Source organism: Penicillium hordei, assembly GCF_028827395.1.
Source record: "Penicillium hordei strain IBT 12815 chromosome Unknown utg000001l_segment0_segment0, whole genome shotgun sequence".
Classification (NCBI taxonomy): domain Eukaryota; kingdom Fungi; phylum Ascomycota; class Eurotiomycetes; order Eurotiales; family Aspergillaceae; genus Penicillium; species Penicillium hordei.
In genome coordinates, this window is record NW_026623142.1 from 7,725,377 (window position 1) to 7,749,121 (window position 23,745).

The 23,745-nt window shown below is 49.7% G+C and overlaps 8 protein-coding genes across 8 annotated transcripts; 3 read left to right on the top strand and 5 right to left on the bottom strand.

The window, feature by feature from the left end:
- Positions 1 to 2,334: 2,334 nt before the first annotated feature.
- Positions 2,335 to 4,623, top strand: N7537_002933 (uncharacterized protein; the record flags this gene model as incomplete). The annotated part of the gene is made up of 1 exon (XM_056893991.1): positions 2,335 to 4,623. The coding sequence occupies one exon, from the start codon at positions 2,335 to 2,337 to the stop codon at positions 4,621 to 4,623; it is 2,289 nt and encodes a 762-aa protein (XP_056758986.1).
- A 959-nt stretch (positions 4,624 to 5,582) lies between these two features.
- N7537_002934 (putative C2H2 finger domain protein) lies at positions 5,583 to 6,955 on the top strand (the record flags this gene model as incomplete). Its single annotated transcript, XM_056893992.1, has 3 exons — positions 5,583 to 5,745; positions 5,804 to 6,183; positions 6,242 to 6,955. The coding sequence occupies 3 exons, from the start codon at positions 5,583 to 5,585 to the stop codon at positions 6,953 to 6,955; spliced, it is 1,257 nt and encodes a 418-aa protein (XP_056758987.1).
- Positions 6,956 to 7,763: 808 nt separating this feature from the next.
- On the bottom strand, positions 7,764 to 8,189 carry N7537_002935 (TMEM14 family protein; the record flags this gene model as incomplete). The annotated part of the gene is made up of 1 exon (XM_056893993.1): positions 7,764 to 8,189. One exon carries the CDS (start codon positions 8,187 to 8,189, stop codon positions 7,764 to 7,766), a length of 426 nt encoding a protein of 141 aa, XP_056758988.1.
- Positions 8,190 to 8,640: 451 nt separating this feature from the next.
- N7537_002936 (M28 family metallopeptidase) lies at positions 8,641 to 11,077 on the bottom strand (the record flags this gene model as incomplete). The annotated part of the gene is made up of 3 exons (XM_056893994.1): positions 8,641 to 8,697; positions 8,760 to 10,135; positions 10,186 to 11,077. 3 exons carry the CDS (start codon positions 11,075 to 11,077, stop codon positions 8,641 to 8,643), a joined length of 2,325 nt encoding a protein of 774 aa, XP_056758989.1.
- Positions 11,078 to 11,510: 433 nt separating this feature from the next.
- On the bottom strand, positions 11,511 to 13,239 carry N7537_002937 (RTC4 family protein; the record flags this gene model as incomplete). Its single annotated transcript, XM_056893995.1, has 2 exons — positions 11,511 to 11,769; positions 11,828 to 13,239. 2 exons carry the CDS (start codon positions 13,237 to 13,239, stop codon positions 11,511 to 11,513), a joined length of 1,671 nt encoding a protein of 556 aa, XP_056758990.1.
- Positions 13,240 to 14,454: 1,215 nt separating this feature from the next.
- Positions 14,455 to 16,198, bottom strand: N7537_002938 (uncharacterized protein; the record flags this gene model as incomplete). The annotated part of the gene is made up of 2 exons (XM_056893996.1): positions 14,455 to 15,738; positions 15,803 to 16,198. 2 exons carry the CDS (start codon positions 16,196 to 16,198, stop codon positions 14,455 to 14,457), a joined length of 1,680 nt encoding a protein of 559 aa, XP_056758991.1.
- A 181-nt stretch (positions 16,199 to 16,379) lies between these two features.
- Positions 16,380 to 18,912, top strand: N7537_002939 (uncharacterized protein; the record flags this gene model as incomplete). Its single annotated transcript, XM_056893997.1, has 3 exons — positions 16,380 to 18,518; positions 18,573 to 18,638; positions 18,709 to 18,912. The coding sequence occupies 3 exons, from the start codon at positions 16,380 to 16,382 to the stop codon at positions 18,910 to 18,912; spliced, it is 2,409 nt and encodes an 802-aa protein (XP_056758992.1).
- A 456-nt stretch (positions 18,913 to 19,368) lies between these two features.
- N7537_002940 (TMCO4 family protein) lies at positions 19,369 to 22,762 on the bottom strand (the record flags this gene model as incomplete). The annotated part of the gene is made up of 2 exons (XM_056893998.1): positions 19,369 to 20,652; positions 20,708 to 22,762. 2 exons carry the CDS (start codon positions 22,760 to 22,762, stop codon positions 19,369 to 19,371), a joined length of 3,339 nt encoding a protein of 1,112 aa, XP_056758993.1.
- Positions 22,763 to 23,745: the final 983 nt, after the last annotated feature.

The following is a 23,745-nucleotide window of genomic DNA, read 5'->3' on the forward strand; positions in this document are numbered from 1 at the left end:
GTTAGCTCTGTCAACATATAATTCAAAAAATAGCAATGAACTAGTCCCTATTGCTATGCTCTAGATTACTACAAAAACTCTACATGAGATAGAGTAGAATACTAGAAATTATTCTCGAGTGACCCTCGGCATTCACGGGTCGAAGGAACATTCGAGGAATATTGGGGCGACCCCAGGGACCCACTCATGGTATATTTCCTACCGGGGCTTTTTGGCTGCCGCTTTTACCCTGCTTTTTATATCGTTTCTTACTCGTTTTTTTCAGTTGAGCTCCAATATCTGAAAGAGAGTTATGTCTAGTAGTTTATTGTGAGGTTTCCTTTTTTTTAAAATAAATAAAAATGAAGTTGTAACAAATTGAGATAAACTATGCTCGGGAAGTATAAGATGGCGCTATGAAGAACGCGACAACGTACCATATCTAACCAGCCAACTTATGATCTAGATAATAATTGCGAAGGTAACCAAGATATATCTGGGATAAAGTTTCTATCTGAAAAGGCCCGGAGGGTTATGGTATGTCGTTTAGGCGATGGAGATATGAGCGGCTATTTTTTCTGGTGACGAGGCGGTTACTACAAGGGTTATTCTTGGCTAGAGTGACATCATACTGGATGCTATAGACCGTGAGAAGCTGGAGTTAAACGGTTTTCTTTGGTATGTATAGCTGGTTTGGGTTTGGCATGCCTACTGCCCCTACTCGTGACTTGGTGTATGAGACAATTGTTGAGGGAGGTACATATGCAAAATCCATCCTATGTACTATCTATACTACCTATAAGCAGACATAATATAGTACGAGGTGGCAATGTATATTCTAGTCTATATATCTTAATGGGGATACACGCCACTCCGTTCCTTGTGACACAAGACATGGAGACCATGCACCAGAGGGACCCTGGCTCACCCATGGACATACACATGCGATCTAGGTGCTATCTAAATATAATCCAAATAGCTGGCATTTGGTTTCCTGTCGCTTGCTCGTGACGAGTATAGAATAGATGTAGCCAAGTCCATGGGTCTGTTGACGGAGGATTCCCTGGAAGTAAGCGCATAGAACTTTCTCCCACCGGGGTGTCTCCAAAGCTTTATTCCAGTCCAGCTGCCGACCTCAATAGCTAGCTATCGAGGAGACACGCTATTGTTCGACTCTAAAGTACGTATCATGTGACGCATGAAAAAACAAAGGTTTGTACAAAAGTAGGCGACAATGCAAAAAAATAGAGACCATGGACAGTTGAAGATCAATACAATGCAGAGAATCAATAAAATCATCGATGAATCGTGATGAATAGTGATCAATCCAAATCCCCAAACCCCCTTTCCCCAATGTAGTCAAATGTGGCTAGTAGATATGAGACCTCTGATTGGTCGGGTCAGGACGGGGTTTCCACTGCGTATGAAACTACAAAACTATCTCTCTCTCGACTTCAATCTCTTCTCAACCTCATCATCCTTAGCCCATTTCACCTTCCGATTTATTTTCTGCTCCTGTGCTCATTCTGTTCTGTAAACTCCCTTCATCTATTGTCTTTGTTTTCGTGTCATCTTCTTTGCGCGGTGTCGCGTCGACGAAGATCATTTTTTTCTTCATACTACCCGGGGCCGCAAGATCTGCGCGCCAAACACAACTTTGCGACTTACTCTTGCTTTTCACATCTTCTCTATTTCACCTGTCTCCTAAATCTTTCCCCTTCTCCACATTCTCTCATCCCACTTGTGTCCCAAGTGGACTGTCACCTACCCAGCCTTCCCCAGTCAGATAAGTAAGTACACATCCCTGGCAGCCACTCATGCCCATCCTGCACCTTTCTTTGCAGCACTCACTAACAGCGAGCAGTCATTGGCTGTGACTCGTGTCTTCTATCCACAAGAATTCTACTCAACTTTAAACATCTCATGGTAAGTGTCGCGTCTTTTCCACTTTTTTTGTATGGCACAGTTTCGCAGTGTACTTCCAAGGTTCCCGGTCAGATCTTGATACATGCATTTTTGCCCGACCGTGTCTTCTGTCTCATGGGTTTTCTCATGTTACATGTTACAAGTCGCCTTTACTGGGTTTACAATGTCTTGTGATTCTTGTGTTCACGCTGGTCCATGCCTTGTGCCTTGGCCCTTGGAACCGCGGAATTGCACTGCGATTTACTGGCGTCTTGGCACCCGCAAGCGAACCAACGCTGACCATCTATACAGATTCTTTCTTGACATTTTTCATTCTCTATTTGAGACCTTTGTTTTTTTCTTCTTCTTCTTCTTCTTTTTTCTTCTGTTCATTAAAACACTCATACCCCCTCTTGTTCTTCCTTCTTTTCTTCGTCCATTTACGCCAAAATGGCCCCTATCCCAAGGGCCGATTTGGATGGGGACAATCCTTCTTCGGATATTGGTGACAGCCAGGACTCCCCGCTGCGTCGTCAATTTTCTGAACCCTTTCGTCCCCAATCTACTTCCACCCAAATCTCTCAGTCCCCGGAGCCCATGCCTCGACGGCTCAAGTGTGACTGGTGTGGGAAGCTTTTGATGCTCCCAAATGACGCAGACGTCTCTGAAGAAGATGTTCTAAATGATCATATCAACGAAGCTCACCCAAAATCTATCAACTTCTCTGGGTATGATGGTGCCGAAGATGGCGCCGAAGATCTCGCCGAAGATGGCGCTGATGACACTTACGATGAGAATGGCGATATCCAAGATGACGACGCCATTGAACAAGAAGCGGCCATAGTTCAAGCTGCCAAGCCAGAAGATGGCGAAGAGATCATAGTGGAACTGACCACTGACGACAACAATGGCACCCTGCCAACCGCAATCCAAGACAATGTCAGCCACATGCCCGAAACGAAACGTGACCTGTTGGACTGGCTCTCCAACCCGCGTACTGGATATTCCGAGGAATATCGTGCCCGCGAGGCCGAGTGGCGACGACCAGATGTAAAAAAGCGCCTTGACCGCTTCTGGAACGTTCATGATGCCAACCAATTCTCCCCCAACTACGACCAGGAAGCTGCCAAGTGTGAATCTACTTGGGACAATGCTTTCCACGACCCTTCGAAGACCAAGAAACGTGATGCCCCTGAACCAGCCTCTCGTCCCCTTCCATACAAGAAACCTAGAGTCGACAAAGGTCAATTCCTCGAAGTACAGGCTCAGGAACTCGATGAGCTTGTCAGTATGCTCCGCAGTCCCGAAAAATACACCCCAGAAGAACTCTACGCACTTACAAAGACCGCCGCCTTTGCTTTGAAGTCATTTCAAGATGAATACCTGGCCCTCGATGACCTTTACCTCAAAGCGCATCGACACAAACGGGATGAACCCTCATATCAAACAAAACGACATCAAATGCAAGGTCACAAGAAAAAGGGTGGAGCCCCACTGGCTCACGTCAATGAGGACAAGCTTGACTTCGAGGATAAGAAAGAGGCAATGCTCTATGGTTACAAACACAATTACTTCTCGACCAACACCCCACTTGTTCCCATCCGCACACAGCAGGATCCATTCGTGCAGGGAGGCTTTGTCCCAACTCCCGCGCAAGCCAGAAAGATGATTGCTAAGAACAAGGAGAGTGGTGATCTTAACCCTGATGGGTGGGCAGCCATGAAGAAACATGGCGTTGAGTATCACCCTCAGTTGTATGAACCTCGACGCGAGCCACTTGTGCCAAAAGTCACTCGGAAACGCAAGGCTGCAGAGGTTGAAGTACCAACCAAAACTACTGATGCGGAAGAGACTCAAAATGAGAGTGCGGATGGTGATGAAACCGATGAAGACAACCACCCCGCAAAGCGACGCACCCGTGGCCGTGGCGGCAAAACCGTCGTTGCCGAATCTACTCACTCTGATACTAACTCTCGCCGAGGCTCTGGCCGTGGCCGTGGCCGCGGACGCGGCCGTGGGCTTGGTCGCCTTGGTTCCTCTCGGGCTACCTTCGAAGTCACCCCTGCCCCAACTCAACCCTCATCTCGGGGTCGGGGTCGACGTGGCGCTAGCAGCCTGGCCTCCTCATCACTCCCTCCAGCAGAGACCTCCTTCCCGGCCGTCGAGCCTGTGGCCACCGAAAGCCCTGTCGAATCCGCTCCGACATCGGCCAAGAAGGAGGCTCTCTCTGCAGAGGCGATCGAGGAGGCCAGGCGACAGAAGATCGCCAATTCGAAGAACCCAAAGAGGACCAAGGCGATGCTCGATCACTGGGACCGGTTCAACCGGGAAGGACGCATTCGAAACCCAAAGCGATCCAAGGCCCAAATCGAGCAGGACCGGACCGTCGACGGCGCCGCCGACGAGGTCCCCAAGCCCACTGGCCCCGGCCGCCGCAAGAGGTCGCCCTCGCTGGCACCGCTTGCTGGCAACCTCGCCCCCAAGGGGCCCACCGGCCTGCCCTCAATGGCAAGCGTACAGGCGCAGCAGCAGCAGCCTATGCCTCCCACCCTCCCTCCTATGGGAGTGGTCTCTCACTACGGCCCCGGCCCAGTGAACCCTTTCGCTGCTGCTGCGCCTGTTGCGCCTATGGCGCAACTGGGGCAACCCATGCCGCCCCAGTACGCCCCATTCCCGTACGTCCAGTACCACGGGATGGGTCCCCTCCCGGGTCATAACCCGCGGGACCCACGCCGTTGAGGGCAGGCCGGCTTCGTCGAGGCAATCCCCGGTTTTCCCTCTCTCTCACTTTAGCTATTATCTTACTTCATGTTCATTTCACTTTTTATTTACGAGTGAGAGAGAGGGGACTGGGGATTGCCTCGACACCAACTGATCATTGCTTCTTGGCCCACCCCAGGGTTTGGAATGGGATCGCAAGGACACCCCTTCACCCCGGTTTATCTTGACTGCTTGGTGCTCGGCCCTCTTCGTGACTGGGCTGAGCCCGCGGTCGATACGCCGGGGTGGATGTGGTTCCCTGTGGTCCCAGGCCTCCCTGGGGTGTGGGCTAGGAATGCAATGATCAGATACATTACGAAGATACCGGTGCCCTGGCAGTGTCCGGACACTGCCAGGGCACCAATACATGTACTCTAGGGCGGGAATTCAAGTTGTAAAAAAAAAAATCTTATTCACTATCCGTAGTTAGGTTGTAGATCATATCTTGGAGTTTAGACTCGGGGTTTTGTTCAATATGGGTAGACCCCATGTTATAAATCAGTTGTATGTTACACCTTCCCTGCCTATGTTTCTATACTGTGTGCCCAACACCAATAACGGGGGAAATATCTAGAAAAAAGACTACCAGAAAGATTATCATAATTGGACATTCTACTCCCATGTAGAACATTCTCACAAAAGGTAGCCTAGGGCAACGAAATGGAATTAAAGTGAGGAAATTCAGTTGCAGCAGACAAACCAACTCAGATTGTTTCCCAAATACAAGCAAGAAGATAAAAAAATATCTTCAAACCGCTTTAAAGTTCTTTCACTCACAACTTCATCCTTCATCTAGAGCTAGTCACGTGGTAGTCACGTGATACCGGCTTGCATCATGGCCGGATCTGCGACACACTCCTGAGCAAACATCCCTCTCTTTTGCAACCCCACACACATTTGCGGTTTTCGAATTATTGTTTGTCTCTATCGACACTACAATGGGCAAAAAAAGACGCGGTCCCTCTCTCGAGGAGCTACTCGATCGCCCATGGTGCTACTACTGCGAGCGTGACTTTGACGACCTGAAGATCCTCATCTCTCATCAGAAAGCTAAGCATTTCAAGTGTGACAACTGCAATCGCAGACTTAATACCGCCGGAGGTAAGTTGCATTTTGTCTAGATAAGGTGGGCGCATGTACTGATGGCTTGTGTCGTTAGGCCTATCCGTGCACTTGAGCCAGGTCCATAAGGAACAATTGACTCAGGTCCACAATGCGCTACCGAACCGTATGGGCGTTGATATTGAAATCTTCGGTATGGAGGGTATCCCCGCGGATGTCCTCAAGGCCCATCAGCAGCGTGTCGCTTCACAATTTCAGCAGGCCGAGCTGGATCGCCAGCATGCGACAGGCAATCCTCCTACTGGCGCCTCTTCTGGTGGGCAACCGGCGAAGAAGCCCAAGCTCGAACCCGTTTCAGATCTTAAGAAGCGACTGGCTGAGCACAAGGCCAGGCGTGCGGAGGCGCTTGCCGGAGGTAGCAGCGGCGATGTGACACCCTCTAGTGCCGCTCCGTCTACATCAACACCTGGTGGATACGTAAGTCGTATCCTGCTATTCAATGTGAAGTGATTTAAGAACTAACAGTTGTTTCTAGGCGCCAACGCCTCAGGTCGCAGCCACTCCGCAATATTCTTACCCTCAGCCCTACGGTGGCCCACCCGCTGGTGTGACACCACATTTCTCGCAGACTGGCAGTCCTGTCTATTCGAGCTACTCCCCAGTTGGTGGACAACAGGTCCCTGGTGCCTCACCTTACACCCCATCCGGGTATCCCTCGCCATTCCCCGCCGGACTTCCTGCACAGCCACCAGTCTCCTACGGGGCTCCTCCTTTCCCCCAACAACAACCTCCACCATCCGATAGCAGATTTACGGGCCTACCGGCCGCCTCAAACCTTCCTCAGCGTCCTGCTTTTGCTGTGCCTTCAGTCAACGCGCACGAAATGCAACAGATGCACATGGGACACGTCCCGTCCCCCACCCCCGCAACTTCGGGTTACTCTAATGGATCCAGCGCCCAACCAACCGAGAATGTCTCCACACCTGTTGACAATCAAATTTCAGGCGCAGCCAGTGACGTCGCATCCAAGACAGAGGGTGCAAGCAAACCCAAAAAAGAAAAGACCAAGCCCGCAGTCCGATTGGTTTACAATGATGACACGCTTAGTCCGGAGGAGAAGATGGCGCAGCTACCTCGATATGCATACGTTCCCGACAAAAGCACGCAAACCGCCCTCAGCGAGCTCCCAGGCAACGCAATCGTGGGCGCCATTCAAGATTCCGATACGGTGATCGATCCGGCACATTAAGTTCTGCTTTGTTTTTTCCTACTGCATTTGCAAGTGATGGAGTTACGGAACCCAGCTAAGTCGACACATCAAAAATTCTAGTTACATATGAGCATTCTTCCGGCTGGATCTTTGCTTGTCATCAGTGGCTCTGATTCCAAATCCTAGTCTGGCGAGTCCTCCCCCGTCCCACCATCTCTCTCTCTCTCCCAACAACCCCAGGAAACGTCGATGCTGTTTGTGTTCGATGCTGCCAGATAAAAAGAACATTTTGAAAGACATTGAAGGAGAAAATCGAAAAACTCCCAAAAAATCATCAAAAAAATACCCAAGAAAGATTTGAGATATTCCCTTGAGTCGCTCGTTCGGGGAAGGGAGGTCCAGGTCTAAGCTATTGGCTCGTGAAAGTCACATCGACGAGCCTACGTACAGTACGTGCCTTGCCCTTTGATCCTCCCTCCTGACCCCCCACTGGAGGTTTAACCCTGGAGGAATCTGTTTGATGTGAATGCCTGAGACGGCAAAATGATGCCATCTACGGTCGATGTAAGTTTTTACCGTTTTCCTGGAGGTAGGAAATCCATCTTGGGGCGTTTTGTGGAATCTCATGCCCTTTGCGTTTTTTACCAATACATGTTTTATTCCAGTGATCTTGTCTGTACCTTGTATCCGTAAAGTAGCACCAATCTATGTATACAACATACAACTAAAGTCAATACGCAGATAGCTGATGAAAGACTCAATTGATATACAAGTACCACTAAACCCGAACTAACAATCCAATTCCATTATCTCTCCTACACCCTTTCCATTTTCCTTCTAATCCCAATCACGCCCTCTTCTCCTTAAACGCAAACCCAAAAACAAAAAGCCCATAAGTAGCTAGCACAGACAAAGCCAACGGAACAGGCTTTCCACCCGTCTTAATCACGCGCGGAACAGAGCTTCCACCCAGCACAGCCGATGCCAGAAGACCAAGTTCCTCGCCGTAGGATTGACCGGCGCGCAGACGCAGGAATGAGAGGAGGTAGACGAGGCCGACGGAGACGCCGGCGATGATTGAGGGGAGGGACCCAGTCCGTGTGTAGCCGATTATTCCGCCCAGACTTGTGAGGAGGGAGAGGGCTAGGGCAGAGGTTGTTGGTGGGGCCTGGGTTTTGTTAGCTTCGGTTTTGGTTTGTCTGGGACAGATATAAGAGGTGGGTGGTGGCATGTTGGTGGTGACATGTTGGTGGTGACATGTTGATGGTGGCATGTTGATGGTGGTATGTTGATGGTGGTTTGGTTTCATTGGGGTGGGATTGGATTGCGGGCGGTGGGTTGGATTGAGGGCGCGGTGCGGGGATGTAGATCTGTGGACATACCATCTTGTAGATTGAGGGTGGATTATCTCTTCTTTTCTGGAGGTTTGGAGGATTACGGGTCAAGAGGAAGAGGGTGAGATGAGGAGAGATGTAAGTTACTCAGATGAAGCTCGGTCATGCAATTGATTAGTCAGATGACGAAGTCTGGGGTAAATGTGCACACATAATTTAATGCTTGGAACTATATAATTTATGTGTTGGGATCTGTTTACATGACTACGATTTCAACGTCGTACTCATGGAATGTGTTCATATCGATGTTAATGTGCATCTTGAAGGCTAACTATGCTATCTTTTCGACACTTTATCCTACCTAGGTAAGATAGTCCGTTTACCAGCCATTTACAGCAGCAGCTTGGTCGCAGCACCAATTCGTTCCTGGATGATGGAGCTCCATTTCTAGAAACATCGAAGTTAGAAATTGTACCTAATGTAGAAGGGGTTCTCAAATAAACACATACCTCGGCGTTCTCCACATCTCCGGCCTCAAAACTCTCTACCAATCCAGGGTAGGTGGCTCCGGAGTAACCAGTCCAAATGCCAGGGGCAAAGACAACATGCTTGAACCATTCGCGGCCATCCAGACCAGGCTGGTACAAGAAAGCCCGCTCAATGCCCTTGTATTTCGCATTGGTAACGCGAATCTGGAACCACAGTCTCACCTTCTTCCACCAGTGGTACCAAGGCACATCATCGCCAAGCTGGGACTTCAGGTCTGCAGCGTGGGCATCGAAAGCCTTCGCGGATTCTTGGAACTCAAGAATGGCCCTATCTAGAGGTGCGAAGTCGAAGTAGGTCTTCTCGGGGAGATTGTCCGCCGCAGGCTTAATGTGGTCTAGGTAGGATCCAAGGCCGAGAGAATAGTCTGTGGCGTTAAGCGCAAGAAGAGGAGACTCCACCAATTGTGCCGCTGCCAGAGCCCAGAGCTTTGTGCAAGCTTGATGGTAAAGGAAGTCCTTGTCACCGTACTTCTCCATCCATGCGAAGCTATCGTAGTTGGAGTGGTAGTGGTAGACTGGGTCATTCTTACCACGACCAAAGCCAAAGTCGAGACTGGCGACACCGGCGAAATCTTGGAAGGCAGTGAAGTCACTGCCGCTGCCCATTGTCGAGATTTTGCCACTCCAGACATCGCGGACTGTCTGGCCCCGCACGGTCTGGTTAGGGGAGAGTACCAGAGCGGTGACATCATTGATGACCTTGTTCAGCAAGGGACTGGCCCGAGGTTCGAAGTTGGTACCCGCAGCAGCCACATCGACATTTAGATAGGCGATGTTGGCCTTGGAGAGCCATGGGAGGTATTCTTCTACCCACTCGGTCGAGCCAAGCAGGCCGTACTCTTCGCCGTCCCAGCTGGCAAAGACGACAGTGCGCAATGGCTTCCACCCTGCCTTGAGAGCCTCGCCGAAGCTGCGGACGACTTCGTTTAAAGCAGCGGATCCACTGTTGGGATCTCCTGCGCCACCGGCAATCCACGCGTCACGGTGGTTACCGAGGATAACAACCTCATCGGGGATATGGCCCTTGATGGTACCAATGACGTTCCATAGTGGGGTCGTCACATACTCCTGGAGGTTGTGGAGGTTGATCACCACATCCTCGGGAGATGGTCCGATGTTGTACTCCACACCCTTGTAGCCGAGGCCGCCTCCCTGCCAGTACTTGTTGAAGTCCGACGCTTTGGGGCCGTGACCGTTAAGCGCCTTCAAGAATGGCAGAACCTCCTTGTACGAGATTGGGAGAGATGGGATTGAAGGGATGGAGTTGTGCGGATCTTGGCGTTCAACTCCAGGCTTAGATGCGTATCCCGGGGTTGTGGGGTCACCAGGAAGGATACCTTGTTCAAATTAGCTTTGTAATGCCATTACTTTGGAAGAAAAGCCTTACTGAGGAATTGAGTGCTACCTCTCTGGATAGCGCTGGGGTTCCGTGCAGGTCCATTAGGATAGGCTTCATAGCCATTTTCCTCGGTAATTTCACCATCTTCCTGAGGATCACTGTAGATAACTACGCCGACCATGCCGAGCTCCTGTGCACGCTTCACCTTCAACCCACGGAAAATCCCACCGTACTTGGCAATGGCAATCTTACCCTCCAAGGTGATGTTGGCATTGACAAGGTCCTCAAAGTCCTGGTACGTGCCAAAGTTGACATACACATACTGTGCAGTCACATTGCCGGTAGCAGAATAGCCATGGAATACTGGGATACGGTCTGGCAGGCCGGAAGTAGGATCCTCTTCGAGGACATCCTCCTCTAACGTAGCTTCGAAGGTCACTTCGGTCTTATCACCGGAGGTCTTCAAGAGGGCCAGACGGTGTTCGAGCGGGTAGTTGATGTAAATGTCATACGCCGCGAGCCCGGTATCCTCCACGCCGAATTCCTTCCATTTTTCCAAAGTCCAGAGCGCCTGGGATAGGTTCTTTCCTCCTAAGTGTGGGCCTGCGGTATAGTATCTGCTCCACTCTCGGGCCTTATCTGCGGAAGGCACATTGAGGAGAATCTGCTGGAGCTGTTCGTATGGCAGACCATAGCTCTCTGGCCACGCTTCGTGGGGAATTGGATGGGCACCAGGGAGATAGGACCAAATGGAGCCACCCTCTCGAGGTAAAATGGCCATGGGAAGTAGGAATAGAAGAGTCGCCACGGAAAGCAGGGCTGCAAGGGAGATAGTACACGCTCGACGAAGAGCATGGTGCGGATATCTATGCCGCGGAGGAGCGACATTGACCTCCAGCAGAGGTGTAGTCTCTGAATACGGCATGTCTTTCTCCCTCATCTCGTGTGTGAATGAGGGAAGAGTAAAAATGTCAATCTTACCCAAGTGGAATGCTTCTCCGCATGGTATCATCGACCGAGCGATCACCTTATCGGCTGACAAAGCTACCCCTCACGGGCCAGCCCGCCATAAAGTTGCCTCTTTGGGCCGAAATATTCTCGATCTATGCGAAATACTCGGTTTTTCTCACTAATGGGTAACGATCATGTGCTGATTGGGTCTTTGATTGAGAATAAATATAAGTGGTATTCTAGTAAATATAAGACAAAACATGAGTGGTATCATAGTGGCTGTCTATATACAATCGCTCAGAATGATAAACTGCATGACTCTTGAAATGGGGGCAAAAAGAGATAAAACACAAGTCACAGCCAGAAATGAGATGAGGCAATATAGCACCCGTGGTATAGAGTGTAAGAGAATAAGCCCACAATCATGATTCTTCGACATCTTCCGGTATTGGGACAACATTGAGGTCTGGATGGACTCTTCGACCAATGTCCATACTCTCCCTGATAATCCGACGGGCATCTTCGTCGCTAACTTTCATGTCATCCTTAACCATAAGCACAGCCAGCTCAGGCACAAGGACAGATTGTGTGTAGCCAGCCACGCCCGCCGTCTTGATTAGTTCATCTGTAGTCGCCAGGCGACGTACAACCACAGAAAACCGACGGATGATTGTTTCTAGTCTAGATTGAACACAGATGTTAGCGTAGTTCGACAAGCAAGGGGTAATATACCACATACATTCTGGTTGCACCCCTGGTACCATAATAACCACAGGTCATCGTCTCAAGTGTCTTGTCATCATCCACTCTAACACGGGAGTTTCTCGCTTTCCCTGGTGTGAAAGAGGTATTAAGGATGTTTCGGTAATAAGAGAAAGCACCAGGGACAAGTAGTTTTTCAAGTTCGGGGAAATAGCTCTGAACACGCTCTTCAAACCCATTCCAATCAATGTTGGGGTACCCTCGGTCACGCCACAAATCCATCGCACTGCGGAGTTTGTGTGATTCACAAAACATCATCTGTTCGCGAATACGTTGCTTCGGCTTTGATTTGAACAGTTCTAGCGAAGCCCAGTCTACTTCCTTACGGCATATCGGGCACAGGGCTTGGCTGGGTGGGGATGGTTGGCGCTTCTCTTTCATTGTGAATTCATCAAGCTGCGACATTTCCTCACAAGTGGAAGAAGTCGGAGATGAGAGAGGTGAATCATCGTCAAGCAACATTGCTTCGTATTCTTCCATTGTGTATGGGCCGTGCGAGAAACTGGAGTTTGAGTTTTCCCCGCCACAAGGTTCTCTAAAACTCGAATTTTCAACATCCTTTGGCATAATAAAAGTCTCCTCGGGTTCTGTGGGGGCTTCCTCCACTGGCGACGGCTCTTTCGATTTCTCAGTCGGTCGTGGGGGGAAAGATGGCCTGTTAAAATAGCTCGTCTTGGACACAGACGCATATTTTGTTGCCTTTCGCCGCTTGTGACTCTGCGAGGAGAAGGAAAATAGATCGTCACTATCAGAGCCCATCATAGCACTGAGGTTTCGTGAAAATTCGCTTTTGCGAGGGTTTCGACTATGGGTTTGTGGACTACTGTATGTCTTATCGTTTCCTTCCGCAAGCTTCTCCTCCAAGGTCGTAGTCGTATAGTTCACGTCTTTGCGACATGGGGAAGCATCGCTATCGCTAGCATGCTCTTCATCGGAACTTAGAGGATCAGCATCGGTGTCGATATCCCACTCTTTCTTGTTGCTAGGCTGAGCAGCATTTGAAGCCGGGTCTTCCGATTCCTCTTCATTGTAGCCGAGAGGCGGGGAGCTTGGAGGCGGGGAGCTCAGAGGTGGGGAACTCAGTGGGGAGCTGAGAGGATCGATGTCTGTATCAATCTCTAGCTTGTTCTCGATGCTAGGTTGAGCAACATCCACTTTGGAGCCTTCTGCTTCCTCTTCATCGGAGCTCAAAGGCTCAGCGTCTGTATCAATCTCCAGTTTTCCCTCGTCACTAGGTTGGCCAGCCTCTTTATTTTTTGTCGCGAAATCGATCCTCGCATCTTCAGGCTCAGTTTTATTGAAAGTAGACAAAAGATGCTTGGGCGGAGGATTGCTCTTCGTCATGCGATTGGACGCATAGCTGGAATCAGGTTTGGCCTGAGCCACCATGGTGGACGGTGGAGGATTTCAATTGTCAATTGTCAATCGACAGTTGTGGGCACCAAATCAGGGTGCTGAAAGCTTCAAGTCAAAGAGAACTGATCCGTGTTCATCTGAAGCGCGTTGCTCAGACTGGGGGGAATTCACGGGGCGACGCGTTTTTGCGCGTTTTAAGCTCTCTGGGGAAATGTGTCTGCGGCCAAGTTTGAGGTGAAATGTTGAATTGGGGTTGGATTGGTCTTTTGGTCTTCGAAACAAAGAACACTCGGTTTCGAGAAGCTGAGACAATGGGGACACTTGGCTACGGCGGACTATAGCGGCATATCAGACATCGGGAATTTGATTGGTTGAACCGTCGCTTTTCATCCGGCAGAAAATTATTGAGTATACCAACATCTAACTATAGATCTATCCATCTAGTTAGTTGTATCTATTGTAATACTCCAAAAATTGCATATTGTATAGTGAAAAGTCACTTTACAGAAACTATGCTCCTCACCGTTGTTCTATCGTTTTCAGTTATCCATTTCCAATCATCTTTCTAGCCACAACATTGAGACGGGCCGGAAATACTTCATAAAGAGACCCAAATAGGGCATCCAAAAGAGACACCTAGAAAATACCTATGAAGAGACAAAAAAATCTAATACAGCCGCCTAAACAGACAGCTAAAAACGTTAGAATAATATCAAAATGAGAAAGAGGCGGGGAGCAAGGCGGTGAATTAGTCAGCATTTTAAACCAATCAAATAGTTGCTCCAACTTTATCCGATGTGTCGCTATCTGCCTCCGTAGCCAGCGCCAAATTGAGGGGAAACGCGTGACACGCGATTGCCACTCTGGTTTGATACTACACTTTTGTACAAGTCTTAGGAATATCGAGGTACCACTATGGAATGGATATCCACTGCCAGCTAAGGCTTTCCTATGCTAGCTACGGCCGCTTTGTATTGAAATCTTGAGCAATTTCGCGGTATACAGACAGGTCTTAGGGGGAAAGGCCGCATACTCATCTCTCTGGCGACAGACTTGCCCTAGATCACTTTCACTTTTATGTCTACCCCCTTGAGATCTTCCTCTCTTCTATATCCCACTACTTTCCGGGGACGATATCTACATATGTTGTTCGCAGACGAGATAACTTCCGTCGCGGCTAGGCGCTGGTCGTACATTGAGAGAGCACGAAAGGAAATCATGCAAATATACATTCAAGCTGTGTTTATATTATGCTTGGCCCTCAAAATTGCTTAGGTCTTTCAGCAACGGGGAAACGATAGTGTCGAAGACACGCTCCTCGAACCTTTTCTCGCGACATAGACCAGACCAAGTCAAGCAGCTATTAACCACATCAGCATAATTTGTCCCACTCTCCATGTACACCATTTTGACAAGCCATGACGCGGTATTGAATCTGGACAACAGTGTATCCTGATCCCCATCCTCCAGATCCAACAATATCTGGAGAGGCTTTCCAAGAGATAGCTCCACCAACGCAAGCCCCAGTGGTAATAGACGATTTTCCCCGGGATCAGAATACTTAGTATCATTCCGAGGCCCTGGTATTGCGCTGGTGGCGGAAAGAGGCCATGATAGATATAGATTATCCAATAGTACATTGTCACCGTCGTCGCTTGTAGCGGCCAGGTAGACATCAGAGATGTCCCACCAGGATTTCAACCAATTACCGCCGAATTGGATCATACCACATGCTAGAGCAGTTGCAATATGAAGGCGGTCCCGTCGACTGATATGCGATAGTACCTTACGGAGAGGCTTTTGTGGAATGCTTTTTGGGAGTATCTTGACGGCATGCATCGTGTATTTCACAGAGGCATCTAGGTCATTCGAAATCGAACCTATACTTTTCCGTCGCTCAATTTCTGATTCAGCGATGCAAAGAGACGAACAGAAGTCTTGGATTGGTGGGGCAGATAGAGCCTCTCGACGTTTTTCCGATGACCGTGCTTCCTCCGCAGGAGGCATGTCAAACTGAACCCTAGGCTTCTTCTGATGATAGGACTTGGGGTCGTCATGCAGAGAGAGACTAGCAAGTGTAACTATCTCTTCAACCTGCCAAGGTTCAAACACCACTTCTGTCCAAGTCCATAGGCAGGTTAGATCCGCCTCTTTTGTATTAGAAAATATCATTCGAAATTGGGATATGGCGTCAACGTCGCTGTCGGGGTATTCTTCCGTACTCCGTAAGGAGTTTATTTGCAGCTGGAGGTGGACGCAATGGTGATTCTTGCATTGACAGCCCCAGTATCTTCCTCCAATGATTGCTTTAAACAACCCCTCGGCATGCTTACGGGCCTTTTGATACCGTTTCAGAAGGTAGCCCCAGCCCTGCCGCTTCTTCTTTGTATCTTCTAGATGGAATGAATAGTCGACCAGAGTCTTGAGAATTGTATTGGTTCCATCAATTTTCACGAGGAGATCGTCGTAGACTGCCTTGCTGAGGATCTTTCGAAATTTCCATATGTTCCAGGCTTCGGTGACGGGTGTCGTCTGTTAGGAGAATAAATCAGGTTAAGGACTGATTAGATGGTCATTGGAAATGCCAACTACTGACCTTTGTATCGGTTGCGCCAATATCTAGTTTATGTGATAGTTGTTCCAACAACTCAGAGAGGCCAGCCATATTGCCCATGAATACCTCGTAATTTCGGTCCAGCTTCGAGCGTAGTCGCTTTTGCAAGTCCGGATCCTTCCATCCATCACCCTGTGGATCGCAGATGAGCTCAGAAACTTGATCCTCATCGTTCACGACACCTTCCAAGGCTTGTTCCAGTGTATTCAGTAGAATCGCATGCTGTGTACGGAGGTTTATTGCATAACCTTTAAACTCCCGTCGATAGCGCCTCAGACCCTTGATCTTCTCTATGCCGCGGACGTAGGCATCGATCTGGTTCACAAAGAGCGGGAGAATCGCGAGAGCGAGCCCTGCAGCCTCGATTCCGGTGACCATGTCTGGTTCTTTTCAGTCCTTGCAAAAGAGAAATGGGGGGGTTTTTTCAGCTGAACAAGTGCTTGCGCTAGTGAGTACCCCGCACTAGAGCCGCAATGAAAGATTGCCCATGTACATCCTAGCAACCCATCTAGCACCTTGATAATGCCAGAGGCCTTGCAGCTTCAAGAATTACCGCATAATGGTGGCAATATCGGAGCTGTTGCAGAGCTGTCTCAATCAGTTTCTCTCATTAATCAACTCAGACACGCTCGCCGATCATACCGAGGTCCTACTGCAAGAATGGAGGGACGAACTAGGCCGACTTCGCGTGTGGGCATCAAATATCGGTGCCCATCAGACCCGTCAATCCTCGCTGGATTACCGTCTTAGGGATGCTTCGCATATCAAGAGTCAGGTAGTGAGGCTCTTAGAGCGGTTCCAGGAACTGCTCACTGACCTCGAGGATGTGCTTGAAGAGAGCAGTGATGACGAAGCCCAAGACCATCAATCTGAAGATTTGGGAGATTCAGAAAGCAAGAACTCCACCACCGAGATTCAAGAAATCCACCAAAGCCTCGTTGAGACGATCGACCAACTCTACCAGATGTCCATGATCATCCGCAAACCCGCACAGCATGATCGACTGGTCGGAACCAAAAAAATGGATTCCGAGCCCTTCCAGTTGTGGGCTAAGCAGCATACCTCCACCAGATATCCCAACGCAGATGCGCTGGCTATCAATCGTATCAGTTCCGCAATGGCACGACAGAGGGCGATCTTGAAATATCGTGAACGACATCATGCGAAATTAAGTCAGGGCATCGTTTCCGAGAGTGACGGTAAATCGACCATACTATCAGAAACGGTGGTGACAGATGTGTTTGAGGAGATACCTGGCCAACTTAGCGACATGACCTCCGATGCTGGCGTATCTGAAACTTCATACGCAAGCACCCTTCTCGAGGGCACTGGTGCAGATGCCCCCCAAATACCACCCATACCGAAAAATGGCACAGAAAGGAGACCCTTTGAATGTCCATACTGCTTTTACATTATCACGGTTCGTGACAGGACCGCATGGGCGCGCCATATTTTCCGCGATCTGATGCCGTACGTCTGCATTCTCCCAGGATGCTCGACACCCAACAAGCTCTACGGGGGCCGTCGACAATGGCATCATCATGTCCAGCAAACACATGCTTCAGTGTCAAGTATGGATGGTACATATGACTGTTCTATCTGCAAACAGGGCTCTCTTCCCACTGCCAAGTTTCATCAACACGTGGGTAAACACTTGGAACAGCTTGCGCTCTTTTTGCTACCACGAACAGACGAAGATAAAGATGAAAACAAAGAAGGGACGGATGAGAATCTTAGCAGCCTATCTTCGGACGACAATTCAGTGGAGAGTGTCGAGCAGCGCGATAATATGAACAATGCAGCAACACCAGCTTCCGATTCCAATCCTAGTAATCACAATCCATTAGGAGGGTCAAGCAAACATTCCACATCTTCAGTCGGAGCGAACCTGGGCGAGAGAGAGTCCCCGGGAGATCTGGAATCCAACGTGGAGGACGAAATGCGCGCTTCATCGTCCCCTTACAACCGCGAATACGAACTCGCTATGAGCCAGAAGCTCCATGAGAAGAGCGACCCCCAGCAGTACATAGACATCTGGAAGAAGCAGCAGGATACCGAGCGTCTAGAGCGTGAACCGGAGAAGCACTATGACCCGACTTACCCGCCCGACTCCAGTGAGTCGCAGCTAGTAATTGAAAAATTGAAGTGGTCCGAAGATGAGATCAGTGGACAGAAGCGTGGGTCGGAGACCGGCCAGTATCAGAAGAAGCTTGAAGAAGCGGAGGAATATGCCGCCGAACGTGCATTCCGCACAGAGGAGTCGATAGAGCTTGCCTGGCGTAAGGAACAAAATAAGCTGCCTAAAAACATTAATCAGCAGATTCAATATGAGGATAAGGGAAAGGCGAGGGAGACCGAGGAGCAGAGGAAGGAGTGGCTTGATATAGAGGCTGCTGCTGCTGAGAAGTGGAAGCTCGAACAGGAGCAGATCAAGCAGAGACAGGCGGATGAGGTGATCCGGAAGGCGAAGGAGCTCCGCGGTCACCTTCGCGACATTGGCTATTCCGATGAGGAGATTGATGCTATCATCAATAAGAAAAAGAAAGAGAAGCAGAAAGGCGAGGAGTTGAGTGAGCAACTGCGCACCTCAGGGTACAACGAGGAAGAAATCGAGCATATGCTCCACGATAAAACCAAGGAACAGGAGGAGAAGCACAAGGAACATAAAGTGGAAGAGCCAAGGATAACTTGGATCAAAGTATGAAGTACCACCATCACATCGAATAAGGGTTTCTACTAACACCATCCCCAGTGCCACCGCAAGCACCTGCTTCCCGATACCTTGATAGCCTACAATCTTCCCTGGGACTGGGATGAGGTAAACCTATTATCCTCTGTACAAGCATTTCTTGATGTGACCCAGTGCTAACCCTATTTTCCTCTACCAGCACGACTCCAACTACATCATCATCAAGACATGGGTTGGCGAAGACATCCAAGAACAGCTCTTCGCCCACACCCGCCGCTTACGCGAGGGCAAGCTCATCACCCAGACCTCCAGCTCACCACCGGAATCGCCCACTGTAAATAAGGATCGTAAGTTTTTCGGACGGAAGAAGAGCCCTAGCGGTCGTCTAAGGATATTCAGCTAGTTTAATGAAATTAGGCTCAAGACAATATTGATCTCATCCCTCGTCTTCGATGTAATATATAACCAAAATAATCCACTAAACTCGCTTTTAGTGAAGCCTTTTGAATAATCAATTATATTTGATGGTATTTGATGGATATTGTATAGTTGTACAATTTCTGTCTCCGTCGCTTCCACGGTAGTTACTATAGATAGATTGATTCTACGAGAAAACAGACAAAGAAGCCAGTTGGGCCAATCCGTTTGCGTGTAACTTGAGATCATATCGTGATAATTGTTGAAGCTAGGGCTGCCTCTATACATAGATGGATGGGCATATACACAATCAGATCCTAGCGAAGCCAAATACGCATGTGTAAGCCATGCGCCTCATTAAGTCTCGGAAACCGAATCAACGGAAGGAAAGTATAAGGGGAAAGAGAGGAAAGGCAAGATGAGAAGAACCCTTGAGCCGACACTATTCAAACGTCATGGAGATCTCGCCATCCCGATGTCCCTGATCATGGTCCGCCCAGGCATTAGGCTCCATAGCCATGGCTCCGAGGGCGCTGGAACCAACCGTCGGCATTGTGGAGGCAGTTCTCAACTCTGGACGGGAGTGAATTTCGTCGTGTTGGTATCGTGGGGAGTCATGGAAAGATGTGTCAAAGGTCATTTCCATATCTTCGTGCTTAGGCACGTGAGAGAATTCATTGGGCCCGTGAGGAGAATACTGCCCCGATGCGAGCGGGGGTAGCGAAGAAGTCCGGGAAGCAGCTGGAAGTTCGGGTGTCTTGGGCCTCTTGGATACAGGGGGAGAGGGCTGAGCGGGTTGTGGTTCTGTCGGAGCGTTCAGGTCTAGCTTCATCAGAGGCATAGTCGACTCTAATTCTTTAATTTCGATCGCTTCGGAGTGCAACTCGGCTCGAATGGCCTCGATGTCGAAGAGGACAGTGCCGGGGGTGCTTTCGGGCTCACTGGAATCGCGAGGGGCGGTGCTTTTGTCGACATCATATGTTTCCCACTTCTTCTTTTCGGCCATCTTGCCTCGCTTGAACAGGCCGAAGCGCTTCTTCTCTGGCTTGGCCTCTGCTTCTCGACGGGCTTCATCAATCTCGCGGATCAATTCGCGCTGTCGTTCGGCGTGGTTATCTGGGTCTGGATCCTCAATCTCTGCAAACTCATCCTCAAGAACCTCCCAACCAACTTCCCTCAGGATTCGAGGCATAGCCGTACGATAATCCATGTGACCATTCACAAGCGTGGTAATATCAAAGTTCTCGATGCCCGGTATCCCTTCGACAGCTGCGAGGCCGGCGACTTTCATGATGCCACCACTTGTTGCCCGGAAGAGGTAGCCCAGAATCCAATCATTCGTGGCATAACCATTCACAAACCGGCCAGACACCACACTCCGAGCCTTGAGGTATTCGTCTTTGTTCGCGACAACGGGCGAGCCAAATAGATATACATTCTGAATTAGACCGTGGGCGCCCTTTTCGGCTAGCTCTTTCAAACAAGAAAAGATCACACGCGCACCGAGGGAGAAACCAAGCAATGTTATAGGCCGATTGCCAAGATTCCGCTCTCGCAAGGAATCAGCCATAACGAGGCCGGCTGAGTTGGCGCGTGCCAACGAAACGATCCAGGGATTGTCGATCAAATATGCGAGTTTAGTGAGGACAAGTGGTAGTTGCAAGGATGCCATCAGCGCCATCAGGACGGTACTACCTAGTACTTGTTGCAGACCTTGTGTTAATGCCTAAACGAACCAGTTAGTTTATTAAGAATTACCGCACCTCTTGGAAAAAGCTTACCTCTGTTGCCAAAATATTGATAGTGTCACCCATGCTTCGAAGCATATCAGGCTCCCATAGCACGGAATAGATATCGCCCATGATGGGATCGACAGTACTGAAGGGTAGACGGACATCATCAACCTTGCCAGTCATCCAGCCAGAGACCGTCACAATCAAGTTGACCTTCTTATTATTATGAAGAGGTCGATATTCGAACGTTTGAACTGCACCCATACGCCGCTGCGAAGCCCTCATTCCAATGGTGCTTCCACCTAAAGTAGCACCAGAAGCGATCAAAGCTGTGCCGCCGGCTCCTCCCAGGAATGCACTGGTGCCAGAGATACCGACTGTAGTAAACCCAGCAGCAAGACCAGCTCCGATGACGGGTGCCAACAGTCCAGCGGAAAGGCCAATAACCAGTCCACCGCCAACGGTCGCTAAACCCATAATCATATATTTCCGCTTCAAGGCCATCTTGCGGCGTTTTTCCATGTGGTCTGACTCGTCCCAATTCTCTTTCTCTGCTTGTTCTTGCATTTCAAGAGAGTCTGTGACTCGCTTTTCGAATCGCGAGATCTGTAGCCATGTTACATCCAAAGCTGCGCCGACCCTTTCCAGAAGAGTCCGTGACCGAGCGTCGTATGCTGAATTCGCGATGAGCACAAGGAACAGGTCACAGAGGACAGTCCAGCGGAGATCGATATCTATGCGATCAGAGGTTGGCATCTCAGAAGGCATCTTGACCTCCGGGGGCTCCTCGGTCTCGTGGGCCTGGTATGGCGGAGGGGGATCTAGTTCAGATGAATCCGTCTCTGCGGAGATTCTAGATGGGGAGTCGAGTTTCTGACTGGATGTAGAGGTTTTCGGTTCACTCTCTGCCATCGGATTCTTGACCCGCGCATTCTGCATGAGTGGTGGCACCAGATCTTCTGGTTGCACCCCATGTTCCGCGAGCTGTTCGATCATGATTTGCTCAGCAGAATTGATATCCATATGAGCATAGACTCGTCCCATGATCGCCTGGCCCCATTTTCGGCTGGCATCCGAGGCTTTCTGCATGGTTTTGCGCGTGGACTTGGTTGTGGCAATCGATGCCAGATCATGATTCATATTATGGATTGCCAACCTGACAACCCCCACATACGCGATCTTTTGAGTCTCGTTGAGAAGGTCTTTGGTGGCCTGGAGCTGACTGATGGAATCTCGCATTTCTTCGCCAACCAGACCAGCAGAGTTGTCGCCTGCCTCTCGGAACAGGTAGCTTGTATCGTCATCTAGACTTGTGGCAGACTGAGCATCTTCATCGAGCTGCACCCGAGTATAACCCTTCCCTGCTCCTCCTAATCCTTGATATACAGCCTCGTCGCCTTCTTCTTTGGCGCCACGAGCAACGAGTCTCCCATAGTCGTCATAGTAGTCAAATTCTCCAAGTGCAGGCATCGATTGCCATTCATCGGGCTCTGCGTCTGACTCTTCACTCTCGGGGTGATGTGCATCAGGTTGGGCGAGGCGCTGGTGCGACCATTCCGACACCTGGGCGGTTCTTTGCTTCGATGTTGAGGTCCGAGGCTGGGCATGTGCACCAGAGGCCGGTGAATACTCCGGAGGTGCAGTAGTGTCCTGGGCCTCTGCGCCCTTGCCTCGCTCTTCTGTATTATTCGAATCGACTGGCTCAGGGGCCCCGGAATCCAGCTTGCCCTGTGGCAACTCCGGCTCTTTCTCCTTTTTCACGGCGTCACTATATCCCGTCGAGCTCACCGTCACATTCTGAATGTTTTGGCTTGCATTCTCTCCTTCGGAAGTCTCGCTGGGTGCGGGGTCGGGTCGGCGTGCTCGAATGGGAAGGCCAAAATCATCTACTTCATCTGATGCGGGAGGATCTTGTTTAGCAGACCCTGTAGCAGGCTCGGATGCTACTGTTTGGGGCGATGAGCCCTCCGTCTCTTTTCCATTTTGATTTGTGGGGGATTCGCCCTTCGATTGGGGCTCCTGCTGGGACGAATTGGTGGCGTTCGGTGGGGAGGGTATAGGATGATCGGAGGTGTCTACGGTGACACCCGAGGCTGCGGTCATGATTTCATGGACTTGAGGCTCTTGGGGGCTTTAAGGTAGTGTATCGGATCCCAGTTGTCCCTTGCGTCCTCACGTTCCTTCGCGATACCTTCGGGAGCTCACCCATCCGGCCTCACAATTGTTGCGTTGAGCTTTTGAGCTCTTATTTGGGTGTTTGTTTTATCACGAGTTTCCCACGTCCGATTGTAGGCCACTAGATGGTCGGACAAGCTTGAGCAATCTCCGGCAGATGACGGTGTGCCACGCGGCGAAAAAGGAGGGGCGGAGAATGCGGCGGAGAGATCAATTAACCAGCACAGCAGCCACAACAAAGGATTCAAGTCAAATTTGTAATTAAAAAGGTTTAAAGAGTTATTGAAGAGAGAATACTTGGAGGTTTGGGGGTGGAGGTTAGGCAGATAGCAAAAGGAACTGTTGAGGGACCGAAAGCGGAAATGCGCCCATCGAGTCCGATGCTAAATAAACAAGTCTGAATGAAAACAGTAGGTATTTAAATACTTGAATACTATATACATTCTTTTGAATATTTTTGATATTCTCTACTCTTCATTCTATGGGAACGTTGCACACTTGACAGGTCAAGGGTTGTAGGATCCACGTCGAAATAGCTGCATGTCTACTCCATACCAGGTTTGTGGCTGCCTTATTGTATTTTGTTGAACATAGCATAAGAAATCCCAGGAATCGGGGATATCGGAACCTTTGAATTAACTTGAACTTTCATTCCAGATCCCAGTTCTTATGATACGAGGTAATTGCCACGATGCTTCGCCCTGGGAGAAAACCCGGGCAAAGGCCAAGGGTAGGGTCTTTCACAGGCATCCGAAGACCTCCGGTAGAGAGTCTGCCCTTTCGATACAGGCGAGACAGTCTTGATAAATTAATCCAAGGCAAGGAGCCGAGTGCAACGTCGTGTCGATCGAAGTTTGAGGCAGTGCCGGCGGTACTTTGGCCCGGGACTTCAATATAACAAGGAAAAACAC